Source organism: Rana temporaria, chromosome 8 (genome assembly GCF_905171775.1).
Source record: "Rana temporaria chromosome 8, aRanTem1.1, whole genome shotgun sequence".
In the NCBI taxonomy this organism is placed as follows: Eukaryota; Metazoa; Chordata; class Amphibia; order Anura; family Ranidae; genus Rana; species Rana temporaria.
The window spans coordinates 5,611,615-5,629,172 of NC_053496.1; the positions used below are offsets into that span (position 1 = coordinate 5,611,615).

General features: G+C 46.6%; 1 protein-coding gene across 9 annotated transcripts in view; it reads left to right on the forward strand.

The window, feature by feature from the left end:
* Positions 1-17,558, forward strand: part of LDB1 (LIM domain binding 1) — a 181,315-nt gene that overhangs the window by 149,778 nt on the left and 13,979 nt on the right. For 8 of the 9 annotated variants that reach the window (XM_040361229.1, XM_040361224.1, XM_040361226.1 and 5 more), the window contains exons 2-8: positions 1,743-1,845; positions 4,095-4,139; positions 4,425-4,500; positions 5,739-5,841; positions 8,170-8,342; positions 12,264-12,386; positions 14,735-14,818. In XM_040361229.1, the coding sequence (XP_040217163.1) occupies positions 1,743-1,845; positions 4,095-4,139; positions 4,425-4,500; positions 5,739-5,841; positions 8,170-8,342; positions 12,264-12,386; positions 14,735-14,818 (707 nt within the window). The remainder of the gene's footprint in view (positions 1-1,742; positions 1,846-4,094; positions 4,140-4,424; positions 4,501-5,738; positions 5,842-8,169; positions 8,343-12,263; positions 12,387-14,734; positions 14,819-17,558) is intronic. The other variant, XM_040361227.1, reaches the window with a different exon arrangement.

The following is a 17,558-nucleotide window of genomic DNA, read 5'->3' on the forward strand; positions in this document are numbered from 1 at the left end:
AAATATTTTCTTTATAAAAAGTGTGTGTGTGTGTGTGTGTGTATATATATGTGTATGTGTGTATGTATATATATATATACACATTTTATAAAAAATAAATATATTAAAAAATGTATAAAAAAAAAGGAAAAAGAACCTATGCAGATTTGTAACATGTTCAAAAAAGTTAAAAAAAAAAAGCCCCGGTAGACGAGTGGTTAATGTGCGCACACGGCCTTTACAGGAAATGAAAGCGGAGTTTCACTTCAAGCAGGCCTGACTACATGTGAGAATGTTGTCTGTGTTATTTTTTTGTAAAAAATAAAAAAAAATGTACTGTATTGAAAAGTTAAGAATGAACAAGTGTACAGCATATATACAGTATCTCCACACAAGTAAGTACACCCCTCAGTCCCATTGGTGTAAATCTTTTCTTGTATCTCTTCATGTGACAACTCTGAAGAAATGACACTTTGTATCTACAATGTTGTGTAGTGAGTGTAAAGCTTGTATAACGGTGTACATTTCCCGTCCCCTCAAAATAACTCAACACACAGCCATTAATGTCTAAACCGCTGGCAACAAAAGTCAGTACACCCCTAAGGCCCCTTTCACATTGAGGAGTTTTTCAGGCGGTAAAGCGCTAAAAATAGCGCTGCTATCCCGCCTGAAAAACTCCTGCACTGCAGACTCAATGTGAAAGCCCGAGGGCTTTCACACTGAGGCGATGCGCTGGCGGGAGACAAAAAAATCTCCTGTCAGCAGCATCTTTGGAGCGGTGAGAGGAGCGGCATGTATACCGCTCCTTCACCGCTCCTTCCCATTGAAAACAATGGGAACCGCGGCAATACCGCCCGCAATGCGCCTCTATAGAGGCGCATTGCGGGCGATATTAACTCTTTATCGGCCGCTAGCGGGGGTTAATACCGCACCGCTAGCGGCTGATACCCGCGGCAATTCCGGCGGTATAGCGCCGCTATTTTTAGCGGCGTTATACCGCCACCGCAGCTCCCGCCCCAGTCTGAAAGGGGCCTAAGTGAAAATGTCCAATTAGCCATTTTCTCTCCCCAGGTGTCATGTGACTCGTTAGTGTTACAAGGTCTCAGGTGTGAATGGGGAGCAGGTGTGATAAATTTGGTGTTATCGCTCTCACTCTCTCATACTGGTCACTGGAAGGACAACATGGCCCCTCATGGCAAAGAACTCTCTGAGGATCTGATATAAAGAATTGTGTCTCTACATAAAGATGGCCGAGGATATAAGAAGATCGCCAAGACCCTGAAACTGAGCTGCAGCACGGGGGCCAAGACCATCCAGCGGTATAACAGGACGGGTTCCCCTCCCCCCGCCTCGCCATGGTCCACCAAAGAAGTTGAGGTCACGTGCTCAGAATCATATCCAGAGGTTGTCTTTGGGAAATAGACGTCTGGACATTTTCACTTAGGGGGTGTACTCACTTTTTGTTGCCAGCGGTTTAGACATTAATGGCTGTGTGTTGAGTTATTTGTTATACAAGCTGTACACCCCCCCCCCCCCCCCCCTGTACACTCACTACACAACATTGTAGATACAAAGTGTCATTTCTTCAGTGTTGTCACAAGAAAAGATTTACAAAAAAAATGTGAGGGGTGTACTTACTTTCGTGATCCTTCACATGAATTTGTAGAATATTTGGTAACATTGTTGTGTAAAGAACTCGAAGTTGTCTCTTTTGTCCTTGTCGCTGTGTAACGCCGGCTGTCCCCTTTCTTTGTCTCCCGCAGGCTGTTCCTCCAAGTCGTTCAAGCTGTACTCGCCAAAGGAGCCCCCGAACGGCAACGCCTTTCCCCCCTTCCACCCGGGCACAATGCTGGATCGGGATGTGGGGTAGGTACCTGGAGCATATCCTGTGATCGTACTTTTATTTTTTATTTTTTTACTATTCATGTTTATGGGGGGGGGGGATGGGTACTGTAGTCCTAACACACTTCCTGTCCTGGGGGGGGGGGCGACAATGCTCACTGCACTGCACCTCTGGAGAGCAGCGTTGTCACCCCCTCCCCCAGGATAGGAAGTGTGTTACTTGGCATGATCACCAGATGACCATAAAGATGGACCTCATGCACTGGCTGTGTTCCCAGCTCTTCTGAACGTGGCCAGGGACTTGGGGTGGTGGGGGTCCCTGGGCTTAATAATCGAAGGGGGCCCTTGGAGCAGAGAAGCAGGGGGTGGGTTGGGTTAGCGCCGACCGATCATAGTTGTTGAGGGGGTGGGGGGCCTTACCCGCAGACCAACCTATCGAAGTTGTTGAGCTGGGGGGGGAGTGCACCGACCGATCGATCAGCTGCAATGAAGGGGCCCCCTGGAGCATCGAAGTTGTTGAGCAGGGGGGGCTGCCAAGGATTACATCCATCGAAGTTGTTGAGCGGGGGGGTGCCGCGATTGCCACGAACTGGGGATTGCCGCAAAATTGTGGGCAGGGGGGGTTGCCGCGAGCGGGGGGTTACCGCGATTGAGCCCGGGGCCACCTATTGGGCGGGGGCCGATGGACTTGAGCCCAGTCAAGCCCAATGGTAAGTACGGCCCTGAATGTGGCGTATACAAAATGCGCCTAAAAGGTGAGTTTTCAAATGCGTTTCGGAGGGGGGGGAATCCTTCATTTCATTGGGCAGGTTCCTCATCTGGACTGAAATGACTGACTCTGATTTTACTGCACACTGTGAGCTTCTCACCATTAGACGCAGCAGCAAATCAAGAGCCTGCCTCATTTCTTGGCTGGAGGACGACCAGCATCATCTATCGCTCCCTCCCCCAGCCAAGACTGTCCCTGGGCCCGCCCCTTTCATTTATTGGACTTCAAAAAAACAAAAAAGCTTATAATCGCATGTGGGCGATTGGCTATGCAAATTCAGCCCGCTCCTCCAGACCCGGCGACGCCCACCCCATCGAGGCATTTTGATATTGACTTGATATGTACTGTGGGAGAGCAGATGTAGTGACTGCAGGCTCCTGGGGAGAGCAGATATAGTGACTGCAGGCTCCTGGGGAGAGCAGATGTAGTGACTGCAGGCTCCTGGGGAGACCAGATATAGTGACTGCAGGCTCCTGGGGAGACCAGATGTAGTGACTGCAGAGTCCTGGTGAGAGCAGATGTAGTGACTGCAGGCTCCTGGGGAGATCAGATGTAGTGACTGTAGAGTCCTGGGGAGATCAGATATAGTGACTGCAGGCTCCTGGGGAGATCAGATGTAGTGACTGCAGGCTCCTGGGGAGACCAGATGTAGTGACTGCAGGCTCCTGGGGAGAGCAGATGTAGTGACTGCAGGCTCCTGGGGAGATCAGATATAGTGACTGCAGGCTCCTGGGGAGACCAGATGTAGTGACTGCAGGCTCCTGGGGAGACCAGATGTAGTGACTGCAGGCTCCTGGGGAGAGCAGATGTAGTGACTGCGGGCTCCTGGGGAGAGCAGATGTAGTGACTGCGGGCTCCTGGGGAGAGCAGATGTAGTGACTGCAGGCTCCTGGGGAGATCAGATGTAGTGACTGCAGGCTCCTGGGGAGATCAGATGTAGTGACTGCAGGCTCCTGGGGAGAGCAGATGTAGTGACTGCAGGCTCCTGGGGAGATCAGATGTAGTGACTGCAGGCTCCTGGGGAGAGCAGATGTAGTGACTGCAGGCTCCTGGGGAGAGCAGATGTAGTGACTGCAGACTCCTGGGTTTAGTAACATTTTTATGTGGTTAAATAAAATGTTACATTTTTATGTCTTATTTTTTACACTGTGATGTAATCACTGGGGCCCCTCTGTGCTTCCTGAAAACATCTCATCAGTACTCCACTCAAGAGCCCTCAGGCCTGATGCAATAGTGCGGGGGGGGGGGGTATGCAAATTTTAAAAGCCAGATGATTTGACACTCTGCCCCGCAGCATGGATTCTGATTGGAGAATTTGGCTGAGAGGACGTAGCCCTTTCAGTTCCGGTTGTGAGATGCTGACGAACCGTTTTGGGCGGAGCAGATCTGTGTTGCTCAGTAGCTTGTGTGTGTGTGTGTGAATGTAACGATCCGATCTTTTCTCAGTAGAAAGAGGCTCTACTCCTCCTCCTCTAATTACAATCTCTCTTCTTCTGTCTTGTAGACCCACTCCGATGTATCCGCCAACGTACCTGGAGCCTGGGATTGGGTGAGGACTTTCTCTGCCTCTAAAAAGTCTGCTTTTCTCTGTATGTCAGGACGCCCCCCCCACACCTTTTAAATGCAGGCCATAAACTCAAATTTCATTCAAATGTAAAATCAGATAAAAGACCCCACCCCCTTTTAACAGGAGGGGGGGGGGCTATATTCTTAGAATATATATTTTTTTTTCACAGCAGTTTATTTTTTTGGTGAAGTGCTGATGGCGGTGATGTTTTTTTCCCATTTTCTTAGTGTTTTCGTTTACTGACCCGGTTTTATATTCCCCCCGCAGGAGACACACGCCGTACGGGAACCAGACAGACTACAGAATATTTGAACTGAACAAACGTCTGCAGAATTGGACGGAGGTAGGTCACCGACTTCTACTGGATTTGTGTCTGAGGCAGGCTTTCCCAACCTTCTGTACCATGAATAGAGGTTCTCGGGTCGCGGGGAATCCCTGCTAAACGGATTAGATGTACAGCGCATGCTGCATTCGCATGATTAGTAGATTATAGAACATTTAAATAGAATGAAGAATATAATCCAGACTGTGAAAATGGAAGTTCCCGTTTACATTGGTGGTCAGAGAGTTCCTTGTGTTGGGCGGCTCGGCGGAGGAGTTTCCCCCTGCCCCCTTGCGTTGGGCGGCTCGGCGGAGGAGTTTCCCCCTGCCCCTTGCGTTGGGCGGCTCGGCGGAGGAGTTCCCCCCCCCCCTGCCCCTTGCGTTGGGCGACTCGGCGGAGGAGTTTCCCCCCCCCTGCCCCTTGCGTTGGGCGGCTCGGCAGAGGAGTTTCCCCCCCCTGCCCCTTGCGTTGGGCGGCTCGGCGGAGGTTTCCCCCCCCCCTGCCCCTTGCGTTGGGCAGCTCGGCGGAGGCGTTTCCCCCCTGCCCCTTGCGTTGGGCGGCTCAGCGGAGGCGTTTCCCCCCTGCCCCTTGCGTTGGGCGGCTCGGCGGAGGCGTTTTCCCCCTTGCATTGGGCGGCTCGGCGGAGGCGTTTCCCCCCTGCCCCTTGCGTTGGGCGACTCGGCGGAGGCGTTTCCCCCCCTGCCCCTTGCGTTGGGCGGCTCGGCGGAGGCGTTTCCCCCCTGCCCCTTGCGTTGGGCGGCTCGGCGGAGGCGTTTCCCCCCTGCCCCTTGCGTTGGGCGGCTCGGCGGAGGCGTTTCCCCCCTGCCCCTTGCGTTGGGCGACTCGGCGGAGGAGTTTCCCCCCTGCCCCTTGCGTTGGGCGGCCTGGCGTCACTGGAATAAGGGAAATCTCTCCAATGGGGACACGGACAGCAGAGGCCACAATGGATGTGTGGTAGGGCAGCAGAGGCCACAATGGATGTGTGGTAGGGCAGCAGAGGCCGCATTCTAGGGTGGCAAATCACAGATGCATCTTGGGGAAAAAAAACTATGAGGCCATTAACATTTAACCTCATTATTAGTCAGCACAGTAAATGTGGCTATGGGGGAACAATAATGGAGTCCTGTCCTGGAAGACCTTTATCTTGAAGCGTATAGTGAGGATGGACGAAGAACGGATTGTTGTGTCGGTGGGGTGGCGTGGGCTGGTGGAATGTGGTGGATTTCAGATGATGCTGTAAATGTCTCTTCTGTTCCCAGGAATGTGATAATCTCTGGTGGGATGCTTTCACTACGGAGTTCTTTGAAGATGACGCCATGTTGACCATCACCTTCTGCTTGGAGGATGGACCAAAGAGATACAGTAAGTTCTCTCCCCGGTGTTGGGTGCCCCAGGTACTTTGACTTAACACAATCCGTCCTCATCATCCAATAAAAATCAAAGCTGAAGAAAAATGGCACCGCTTTCCTCAGCAGCCAATGGGATTTTAGCTTTTTGCTCTGTAACCTGCAAAAGAAGAATTAAAGTGTATCCAAAGTCAATGCTTTGGAAGGGAAATCCAAATCTAGTTGTCACTACAACCTAGATTGAATATTTTAGTAGGCTCTGGTGACGATCGTCAGATTTGGAGGACCAGCTTCAGTAGGTCCCTGAGTCAGTAGGTAGGGTCTATCTGGCTTTGGACTAGGTAGACCATAGAGTGCTTTGCCACTGTCGGGAACCTTGCGGCCCTGGGGGGGTTCAGGGTTTGAGACATCAATTGCTTCTGCCTGCTGCTGTTGAGTGTTCTCCAGTAGTGTTAAGTTACAAAGTATTGGGTTGTGAATATTTATTCTGCCTTGGTCAATCACTGAGAGGTTTATTTAAGTGAGGTGGGTTGGAGAAGAGGATAAATATTTGAAGGGACCTTTTTAGAAGAGTCCTCTACTCCCCACACTGCTGCCTGGAGTGGTTGTAGCTCTAGGAAGCTCCTTCCCTCCTAGACCATCACCTGGAGAGGTCATAGCTCTAGAAGGGTCCTTCCCTACCAGACCATTACCTAGAGTGGATATAGCTCTAGAAGGGTCTTTCTCTCCCAGACTATTACCTGGTGTGCTTGTAGCTCTAGAAAGCTCCTTCCTTCAAGACCATTACCTGGAAAGGATATGGCTCTAAAAGGGTCCTTACCTCCCAGACCTTTACCTGGAGTGGTTGTAGCTCTAGAAAAGTTCCCCCCTTCCAGACCATTACCTGGAGGGGGTCATGGCTATAGAAGGGTCCTTCCCTTCCAGACCATTACCTGGAGAGATCATAGCTATAGAAGGGTTCTTCCCTTCCTGACCATTACCTGGAGAGGTTGTAGCTTTAGAAGGGTCCTTCTTTCCTGACCATTGCCTAGAGTGGTTGTAGCTGTAGATGAGTCCTTCCTGCTCAGAACATTGAAGCGGTTGTAGTCCTAGAATAGCCTCCTTCCCTACCAGACCATTACCAGGAGAGGTCATAGCTATAGAAGGGTCCTTGCCTTCCAGACCATTACCTGGAGAGGTTGTAGCTCTAGAAAGGTCCTTCTCCAGGCAATAGTCAGGAGAGGGGTATTAACTCTGGAAGGGTCCTTCTCTCCAGACCATTACCTGGAGAGGTTGTAGCTTTAGAAGGGTCCTTCATTACCTCACCATTGCCTAGAGTGGTCAAAGCTGTAGATGAGTCCTTCCTGCCCAGAACATTAAAGCGGTTGTACTCCTAGAAGAGGCTCCTTCCCTCCCAGACCATTACCTGGAGTGGTCGTAACTCTAGAAAAGGTCCTTTCCTCCCAGACCATTACATAGAGAGGTCATGGCTGTAAAGTCCTTCCTGCCCTGAACTTTGCCTAAAGAGGTCAGGGTTCTAGAATGGCCCTTCCCTTCCTCTAGAAGGCTCCTCTCTGCTTAAAACATTGTCTTGAGAGGTTGGCACGCTAGAAGGGACCCTTCCCTTCAAGACCATTATCTGGAGAGGTCATAGCTCTAGAATGGTCCTTCTCTCCCAGACCATTACCTGGGGTGATTGTAGCTCTAGAAGGGTCCTTCCCTTCCAGACCATTACCCGGGGTGATTGTAGCTCTAGAAGGGTCCTTCCCTCCCAGACCATTACCCGGGGTGATTGTAGCTCTAGAAAGCTTTATCCCTCCAAGACCATTACCTGGAGGGGTCATATCTGTAAAGTCCTTCCTTCCTAGAGAGGTCCTGGTTCTAGAATGGTCCTTACCTTCCAGACCATTACCTGGAGAGGTTGTAGCTGTAGATGGCTCCTTCCTGATTTAAACCCTTGTCTTGAGAGGTTGTACCTCTAGAAGGAACCCTTCCTTCCAAGACGATTATCTGGGGAGGACATGGAAGGGTCATTGCCTCCCAGACGAATACCTGGAGTGATTGTATCTCACTTCTGTGTTGAGTGCCAATTGCCAATCCCATTTGCATGATTGGCCCTTTCTTGTTCCCTGTTGGGCTATTTCACACACTGGCAGCCAGGGGGCGTTCAAAAAAAAAAACTTTATTGAGGTTTTCAGCGGAAAATCTTCCTCCTTTTTGTAGGTGAAGCTCTAAGGGCTTCTGCAATCCTCCACCAACCAAGAACCTGGAGGGCTCTGCTTGCCAGTCTCTGGCCAATGGGGAATGTTCAGAGGTGTGGCCTTCAGGACATCCGTGTGACGTGGATCTGTCTTTTTCTTTCTAGCAATTGGAAGGACGCTCATTCCCCGGTATTTCCGCAGCATATTCGAGGGAGGGGCCACAGAACTGTACTACGTCCTCAAACATCCCAAGGAGTCATTCCACAATAACTTTGTTTCTCTGGATTGTGATCAGTGCACGATGGTCACACAGCATGGGAAGCCCATGTTCACACAGGTAAGGAGGGGGAGGGGTACGTAGGGGTGTGTGTGGGTGGGGGAGGGGCTAATTCACACACTATGGCTTAAAGTAGAATGGTTTCAGGCTTCAAAGAATTTACATAGACCCCCACAAAAGTATAGATCCCCCACCAGCATCAATAGACCTACCCAGCAACAAAAGCCCCCCACAAAATAATCCTCACCAGCGACCATAGATCTGCCTAGCAACAATGGACCCCCACAAAATAGATCCCCACCAGCAACAATGGACCCCCACAAAATGGATCCCCCACCAGCGACAAACATACCCAGCAACAATAGACCCCCCCCCCCCTACAAAAGAATAGATCCACAAAATAATAGATCCCCACCAGCGACAATAGACCTACCCAGCAACAAAAGACCCCCACAAAATAATCCTCACCAGCGACAATAGATCTGCCTAGCAACAACGGACCCCCACAAAATAGATCCCCATCGGCAACAATGGACCCCCACAAAATAGATCCCCCACCAGCGACAAACATACCCAGCAACAATAGACCCCCCCCACAAAAGAATAGATCCACATCAGCGACAATAGACCCCCACAAAATAATAGATCCCCACCAGCGACAATAGACCTACCCAGCAACAATGGATCACTACAAAATAATAGATCCCCACTAGCGACAATAGACCTACCCAGCAACAATGGATCACTACAAAATAATAGATCCCCACCAGCGACAATAGACCTACCCAGCAACAATGGATCACTACAAAATAATAGATCCCCACTAGCGACAATAGACCTACCCAGCGACAATGGACTCCCATAAAAGAATAGATCCCCACCAGCGACAATAGATCCTCCAGCAGTCGGCATCAATAGACTCTCCAGTACACCTTGCCATAGAATACATTCAGTGTTGTGAAGGTGCCGTAACTGCGTACCTGTGCGCTTTAAAGGGACCCGGTGAACATTGCCAACCTCCTAAAAATGCCGTTTGCCTGGCTGTGTCTGGAGTTGTCGCTTTCTGAGCCCCTGACCGAAAAACAGATGTGCCGCCATGTCAAGTGATTGATTTCCTGATCTGCCTATCCAGTTTAGGAAAAGAGGCCGGCAATTTGAAAGCAGTTTTTTAATTTAAAATTTTTATCATCAAGATTGTACTGTGAACAGCAACCCAATGGACCTGACAACCAATCACAACTCGGGGGCTTGCGCTTGCAGATCTGGGCTTCTAATATATTGAAATAACAAGGGGGACATCTAGTGGTCAGTTATTGTTATAACAACCAAGGTTTCACAGATACAGCACTCTGTATTGTACCGTGTGTAGCCCAATGGAAAAACGTTATTTTTTTAAGTTTTGAATGGTGTGTGTGTGTCTGTATAAATAATATAATAATTTATATATATATATATATATATATATATATATATATATATATATATATATATATATATATATATATATATATATATATATATATATATATAATAAAAATTATTATTAATTCATTCCGTTCCATTCATTTAGAAGTAGAATTCATTATCTCTGGTAATTTAGTAACTTCGGATAAATTCGTATTCGTTACATTCAGGGCTGTGGAGTCGGTAGATAAATGTTCCGACTCCTCAGTTTTATGTACTTCCGACTCCGACTCCCCGACTCCGACTCCTCTGTATTAATATGCGAATGTATTTTATACATTCCTTGAGGGAAATGCAACCTACCACAGGACTACTGGCTGGGAAGCCAACAGTCTACTGTATTGCACAGTTTAAGCAAAAGACAAACACAATGAAAACTATCAAGTGGCTGGATAGTAGCAGCAGGCATAAACATCCTAGGAGAATCCCATAGTCGGCTTTAAAGTTTAAGCTAACAATCAGAGTTTACAAGTTTTTATAGCCTTAGCTAAATGACAGCAGTTTTTCCAATGGTTTACAGCTTCAGTCTTGAACTATTTGGCCCTCCATTCCCTTCACTTATACAAGTGTCTCTAGTCCTGCAAAAAAGCATATTTATTTAATCCCTTATCAGTGAGAGGCTAGGTTACACATGGACGCTGCGTTCCCTGTAAAAGCAGAACACAACACTATAGAAAGTATAAGTATTGCAGCTCCTAATTGTGCGTTGCGTGCCATATAGTGAAGCACATGAAAAGCATGCTTCTTCACGGTCACTTAACGTGTTCGTTTTGCGGTTACGTGAGGCACTGCATGCATTGGTCTTTATTCTTACAGTAGAGAAGTCATTAATTATAACTTTTTGTGAATTGGGACATTTAAACTTGCTTTTTTTTTTTTTTATTCCAATCTAAATTTAGTAGGAGTCGGAGTCGGTGCATTGTTTGCCGACTCCAGGTATCCAAAATTTCCCCCGACTCCGACTCCTCGACTCCAACAGCCCTGGTTACATTCACCAACAGGCAGCCAAATTTGAAAGGAAATTCCAATACCTATAATTTAATCATTTCAGATTTTCGAATCTTCGTTTTTTTTTTTTTTCTATCGAATCTTTGGAATTTTCGAAACGGTAGAATGTTCGAATCTTCATAAAAATGAAACCGGTAAACGAATTCGGAAAGGAAGGAAATTGCGCAATTTTTTTTTTTTTAATGTTTTTTTTTTTTTTTTTTTTTTTTTTTTATTTTGTTTTCGAAGTGGTAGGGTTTTCGAAACTTCAGAAAAATTTAATGGGTAAACTAATTCGGAACAAAAGGAATTGCACAATTTTTGAATCTTTTAACTTTTTCAGATTTTTTTTTTTTTTTTTTTTTTTTTTAAATCTCTTGAATTTTCGAAACTTGGGAATTAGTTTACCCATTTCATTTTTCTGCCGTTGCAACAATTGTGCCGTTGCGACCATTGTGCCGTTGCGACCATTGTGCCGTTGCGACCATTGTGCCGTTGCGACCATTGTGCCGTTGCGACCATTGTGCCGTTGCGACCATTGTGCCGTTGCGACCATTGTGCCGTTGCGACCATTGTGCCGTTGCGACCATTGTGCCGTTGCGACCATTGTGCCGTTGCGACCATTGTGCCGTTGCGACCATTGTGCCGTTGCGACCATTGTGCCGTTGCGACCATTGTGCCGTTGCGACCATTGTGCCGTTGCGACCATTGTGCCGTTGCGACCATTGTGCCGTTGCGACCATTGTGCCGTTGCGACCATTGTGCCGTTGCGACCATTGTGCCGTTGCGACCATTGTGCCGTTGCGACCATTGTGCCGTTGCGACCATTGTGCCGTTGCGACCATTGTGCCGTTGCGAACATTGTGCCGTTGCGAACATTGTGCCGTTTCGACCATTGTGCCGTTTCGCAAAATAAAATCAAGATTTGAAAAAAAATTTAAAGATTCAAATTCAAAAATTGTGCAAATCCTTTCGTTCCGAATGAAAGGAATTGCACTATTTTTGGATCTTTTAACTTTTTCAAATCTTTTTATTTTTCAAATCTCTTGAATTTTTCAAACTTCCGAATTAGTTTACCCATTTCATTTTTCTGAAGTTTTCGAAAATTGTGCCGCTTACGAAAATTGTGCCGTTTCGCAAAATAAAATCAAGATTTGAAAAAATTAAAAATTCGAAAATTGTGCAATTCCTTTCGTTCCGAACGAAAGGAATTGCACAATTTTAGAATTTTAGAATCTTTCGATTTTTTTTTTTTTTTTTTTCAAATCTTTTGAATTTTCAAATCTTCAGAAAAATTAAACGGGTAAACCAATTCGTAACGAAACAAACTGGACAAGCTGAAGTTAGAAGCGGATTGGCTGCCATGCACGGCTGCACCGGATTCTGTGTGCACCAGTTTTAGTAAATCGCCTCCTATGTATCTTTTGACGTGTGGATTTGTTTTTTGCATGATGTGCTTCCTTTGTTTCCTTCTTTTTTTTTTTTTTTGGATGGATATTCCATTAATACTGTGAAATTGTCTCCTCCCAGGTGTGTGTAGAGGGGCGGTTATACCTGGAGTTCATGTTTGATGACATGATGAGGATAAAAACGTGGCATTTTAGCATCCGGCAACATCGAGAACTCATTCCCCGCAGTATCCTCGCCATGCATGTAAGTGCAGAGAATTCTACAATATATACGTAAACGGGAACTCTGAGTCTAGGATTAATAAAAAATTATAATTCATGCAGAGATGTGTTCAGTTAACCACTTGCCCTCTGGAAGGTTTTACCCCCCCCCCACCCTTTATGACCAGGCCATTTTTTGCTTTACAGCACTTTAACCACTTGCCGACCGCTGCACGCCGATATACGTCAGCAGAATGGCCGTGGTAGGCAAATGGACGTACCTGTATGTCCCCTTTAAGAAGCCACGCTCTCCGTGGCCGTGCCCCCCCCCCCCCAAACTTGATGTCCGCCAGTGCCCTGCGATCGTGTCAGAGGCAGAACGGGGAGATGCCTATGTAAACAAGGCATCTCCCTGTTCTGCCTTGTGACAGGACACTGATCTACTGCTCCCTGTCATCGGGAGCAGTGATCGGTGTCTTGTCACATGTAGCCCACACAGAATCGCGCCCTAGGACACGCTTAACCCCTTCCTAGCCCCCTAGTGGTTAACCGCCTTCACTGGCAGTGTCATTTACAACAGTAATCGGAGCATTTTTATAGCACTGATCGCTGTCTAAATGACAATGGTCCCAAAATGGCGCCAAAAGGGTCCGATGTGTTCGCCATTATGTCGCAGTCATGAAAAAAAACGCAGATCGCCATTTTTTATTAAAAAAAAATAATAAATAAGTAATACTATTTAAAACTTTCCCCCTATTTTGTAGACGATATAACTTTTGCGCAAACCAACCAATATACGTTTATTGCGTTTTTGGTAAAAAAAAATGTAGAATCGGACTAAACCTGAGGGAAAATTTGCTTTTTTTTTTTTTTTTTTTTTTTTTTATGGGGATATTTATTACAGCAAAAGGCACAAAATATTGCGTTTTTTATTTATTTCAAAATTGTCTTTTTTTGTTATCTTTTTCTTTTTTTATAACGCAAAAAATAAAAGCTGCAGAGGTGATTAAATACCGCCAAAAGAAAGCTCTATTTGTGGGAAAAAAGGACGTAAATTTTGTTTAGGTACAACATCGCACGACCGCGCAATCGTCAGAGCGACGCAGTGCCGATTGGCAAAAAAATGGCCCGGTCATTTAGCAGCCAATTTTTCCAGGGCTGAAGTGGTTAACTGGTAATTGCGCGGCCGTGTAACACTGTACCGAAATAAAAAAAATTATATCATTTTTTTTTTTTTCACACAAATAGAGCTTTCAATTGGTGGTATTTGATCACCTCTGCAGGTTTTTACGTTTTTTTTTCTATAAACAAAAATTTTGGGGAAAAAAAAATATAGGGCCAGATTCTCGTAGATTGGAGTAAAACTGTGCGGGCGTAAAGTTTACGCTACGCGGCCGCAAGTTTTACGGGCAAGTGCTTGATTCACAAAGCACTTGCCTGTAAAGTTGCGGCGGCGTAGCGTAAATCCTCTGGCGCAAGCCCGCCTAATTCAAATGATCCAGGTAGGGGGCGTTCCCGCGCCGATCGTACTGCGCATGCGCCGTCCCTAAAATTTCCCGACATGCATAGCGATAAATGACGTCATTGGTTTCGACGTTAACGTAAATGGCATCCAGCGCCATTCACGGACGAGTTACGCAAACGACGTAAAATTTTCAAATTTCGACGCGGGAACGACGGCCATACTTAACATTGGATACGCCACCTAGGGGGCATGTTTATCTTTACGCCGCGTATCTCTTACGGAAACGGCGTATCTTTACTGCGACGGGCAAGTGTACGTCCGTGAATCGGCGTAACGACTCATTTGCATATTCTACGCCGACCGCAATGGAAGCGCCACCGCCTAGCGGCCAGCGTAAATATTGCACCCTAAGATACGACGGCGCAGGCCATCCTATCTTAGGCATGTTTAAGTGTATCTCAGTTTGAGAATACATTTAGACATACGACTGGCTTAGATTCGGAGTTACGTCGGCGTATCTGCTGATACGCCGGCGTAACTCTTTGAGAATCTGGCCCATATTTTCTACTTTCTGTTATAAAACATGTCCAAAAAAATCAAATTTTTCTTTATAAATTTAAGCCAAAATATATTCTGCTCCATGTCTTTGGTTAAAAAATAAATCCCAATAAGTGTATATTGATTGGTTTGTGTGAAAGTTTTATATCGTCTACAAACGATGGGATATACACTGGAATTTAAGCAGCTATGGACGCTATACTGGTAATGGCGGCGATCCGCGACTTAAAGAAGAGTTTTTACTGGTTATTCAAGAAGCAGCATGCAAGTTTTATAGTGTTGGGCTATATATAGGTGTATTTGCACTTTATAGATCCGCCATGAATTTTTTGATTTGCCACCTGAACTGTATCTTTCACCTTTTTTAGGCCCAGGACCCACAAATGTTGGACCAGCTGTCAAAGAACATCACAAGATGTGGACTATCGAACTCTACACTCAACTACCTCCGAGTAAGGAAGCTACACTATTACACTATACATTGGATACATCCCTATTCCATACCGTTCAAATACTTACCTGAGCTGTATGTGACGAGAGTAAAGTCAAAAACCTGGGGGGAAAAAAATCTCTAGACCCATGCTATATTCTCAAGTTTGTGAACCCCCAACCTTCACACCTTTTATGAGCTGGGTTGGACATCTGATGCCAGAAGGATGGGCATTACACTTGGTCCCCCTTTGTAACTTGAAATCCTCCACTCCTCTAGGAAGGCTTTCCACATGATTTTTGTAGTGTCTTTAGAAATTTGTGCCCATTTGAGATCAGACACTGAAGCTGGACGAGACCTGGATTGCATGTTGTGCCCCACGTTGGGCGCCAAAAAAATGGCTTGCAGTCGTTCCAATTTATCCCAAAGGTGTTGCGTAGGGTTTTGGTCAGGGATTTGTACAGAGCACTCAAATTCCTCCACACCAAGTTGGTTTAACCATGTCTTGGTGTTGGATGAGAAGACATTGCTCGTAATTGGCATTCTATTCATCTCAAAGGTTTCAAGTAACATTGAGATTGTGGGGGGTAGGTGAGGAAAGCAATGCATGAATAAAAAGGCATAGAGAACAATTTATCACTTGGTGTATGAACAAAAACATGGCCAATGGATCTTGGAGAATTGGGCTCCACCTTCTTCAGGACTTTGGTCATAGAAACTGCAGTCTAGGTACCAATATAATAGCCATGTTCTGAAGTATTTGTTGTGCCTGCAGCTATAACATCTTCCACTTTTCTGCAAAGGCTTTATACCAGATTTTGGAGGGTTTCATGGCCAAACCATGTCTTGATGTTGGTTGAGGAAACCTTGCTTGTGGTGGTCCAATTGATCTCAAAGGTATTCAGAAGAATTGAGATTGTGGGTGTAGAGGAGGAGTCATAGAGAACAATTTGTCACTTTTATTAGTGTAGGACTGCAAACATGTTCGACTCGTCTTGGAGAATTGGGCTCCCCTTCCTTCGGGACTTTGATATTGTTGGTTGTGGGAACTGCAGTCCGGGTACGAAGATGGCGTCCATGTTCTGAAGTATCGGTTATACCTGCATATACCTGCAGCTAGAACATCCTCCACTCTTCTAGGAAGGCTGTCAAAGAGATGTTGAAGCGTGTCTGTGGGAATTTGTGCGCATTTGTAAGGTCAGGTACTCATGGATGAAAAGATCTGGCTCACAAATCTGCATTCCAATTCATCCCAAAGGTGTTCAGTAGGGTTGAGATCAGGTCAGGGTTGGACTGGGACAAACATTTGGCCCTGGACTTCATCCAGACTGGCCCACTTTGACAGGTCTCTCCCATGGCAGCCAGACAACTCCTGCACCCCCCTGGCCACCCAAGCCCCCTCATCCCCTTCACTAACCACTATCCATTCTACTTTATTAGAGTAGAACGGCTGGTACTGGTACTCTTTATAGGCAGTACCAGTGGGGAAGCTAGACATTATTTCACCCGGGCAAAGAATCAGTTCGGTGCCCCCCCCCCCCCTTATGGGACAAGATTGGGCAGAAGTGACAAACCCCCAGGCCATCGCTGTTAAGTCAGCTGTCTGTCCCCTCCCCCCATGCTCCTCTGTCGTCCCCCCTGCTCCTCTGGTCCTCCCCCTGCTTCTCTGTTCCCCCCAGGTGAGCGCTGCGGGAAGGGAGAGGAGGTGAGCGCTGCGGGAAGGGAGAGACAAAGAAACGGAGGGGGGCGGCGGTTCGCTGTCACTGAAGCCGGCCCACCGGGAAACTCCCTGTAGTCCCAATGGCCAGTTGAGGTCAGGTAGTGGGATGAGAAGACCAAGCACGCCATTGGTGTTCCAATTCATTCCAAAGGTGTTGAATAGGATTGAGGTTAGGTAGTTGAAGACCTGGCTCACTATTGGTGGTCCAATTTATCCCAAAGGTATCCAGTAGAGTTGAGGCCAGGTAGTGGGGGTGAGAAGACCTGGCTCACCATTGGTGTTCCAATTCTTCCTAAAGCTGTGCATTAGGGTTGAGATAGGGACCACTCATGTTTGTCCACACCAAACTGGTCAGACCATGTCTTTATGGAGCTGTCTTTGTACATGGAGGGAACAGTTAAGGTGGAACAGAAAACTTCACCAAACTGTTACCACAAGGCTAGAAGAGCACAATTGTCTGCAATGTCTTTGTATGCTGTAGTATTAACAAGAACCTTCTCTGGAGACACCTGAACTCCATTTAGATGGGTTTCCACAGGCCATAGTGTGTGTGTGTGTGTGTGTGTGTGTGTGTGTGTGTGTGTGTGTGTGTGTGTGTGTGTGTGTGTGTGTGTGTGTGTGTGTGTCTGTAGAGATAATTATTATACAGTGCATCCAGAAAGTATTCACAGCGCTTCACTTTTTCCACATTTTGTTATGTTACAGCCTTATTCCAAAATGGATTAAATTCACAATTTTCCTCAAAAAATTCTACAAATGATACCCCAGAATGACAATGTGAACGAGGTTTGAAATCTTTGCACATTTATTAAAACTGGGGAAAAAAATCCCATGTACATAAGTATCACAGCCTTTGCCATGACACTCAAAACTCCACTGATTATCCTTTTAGATGTTTCTACAACTTGATTTGGAGTGGCAAATTTGGTTGATTGGACATGATATGGAAAGGCACACACCTGTCTATAGAAGGTCCCACAGGTAACCGTGCATGTCAGAGCACAAAGCAAGCCATGAAGTCCAAGGAATTGTCTGTAGACCT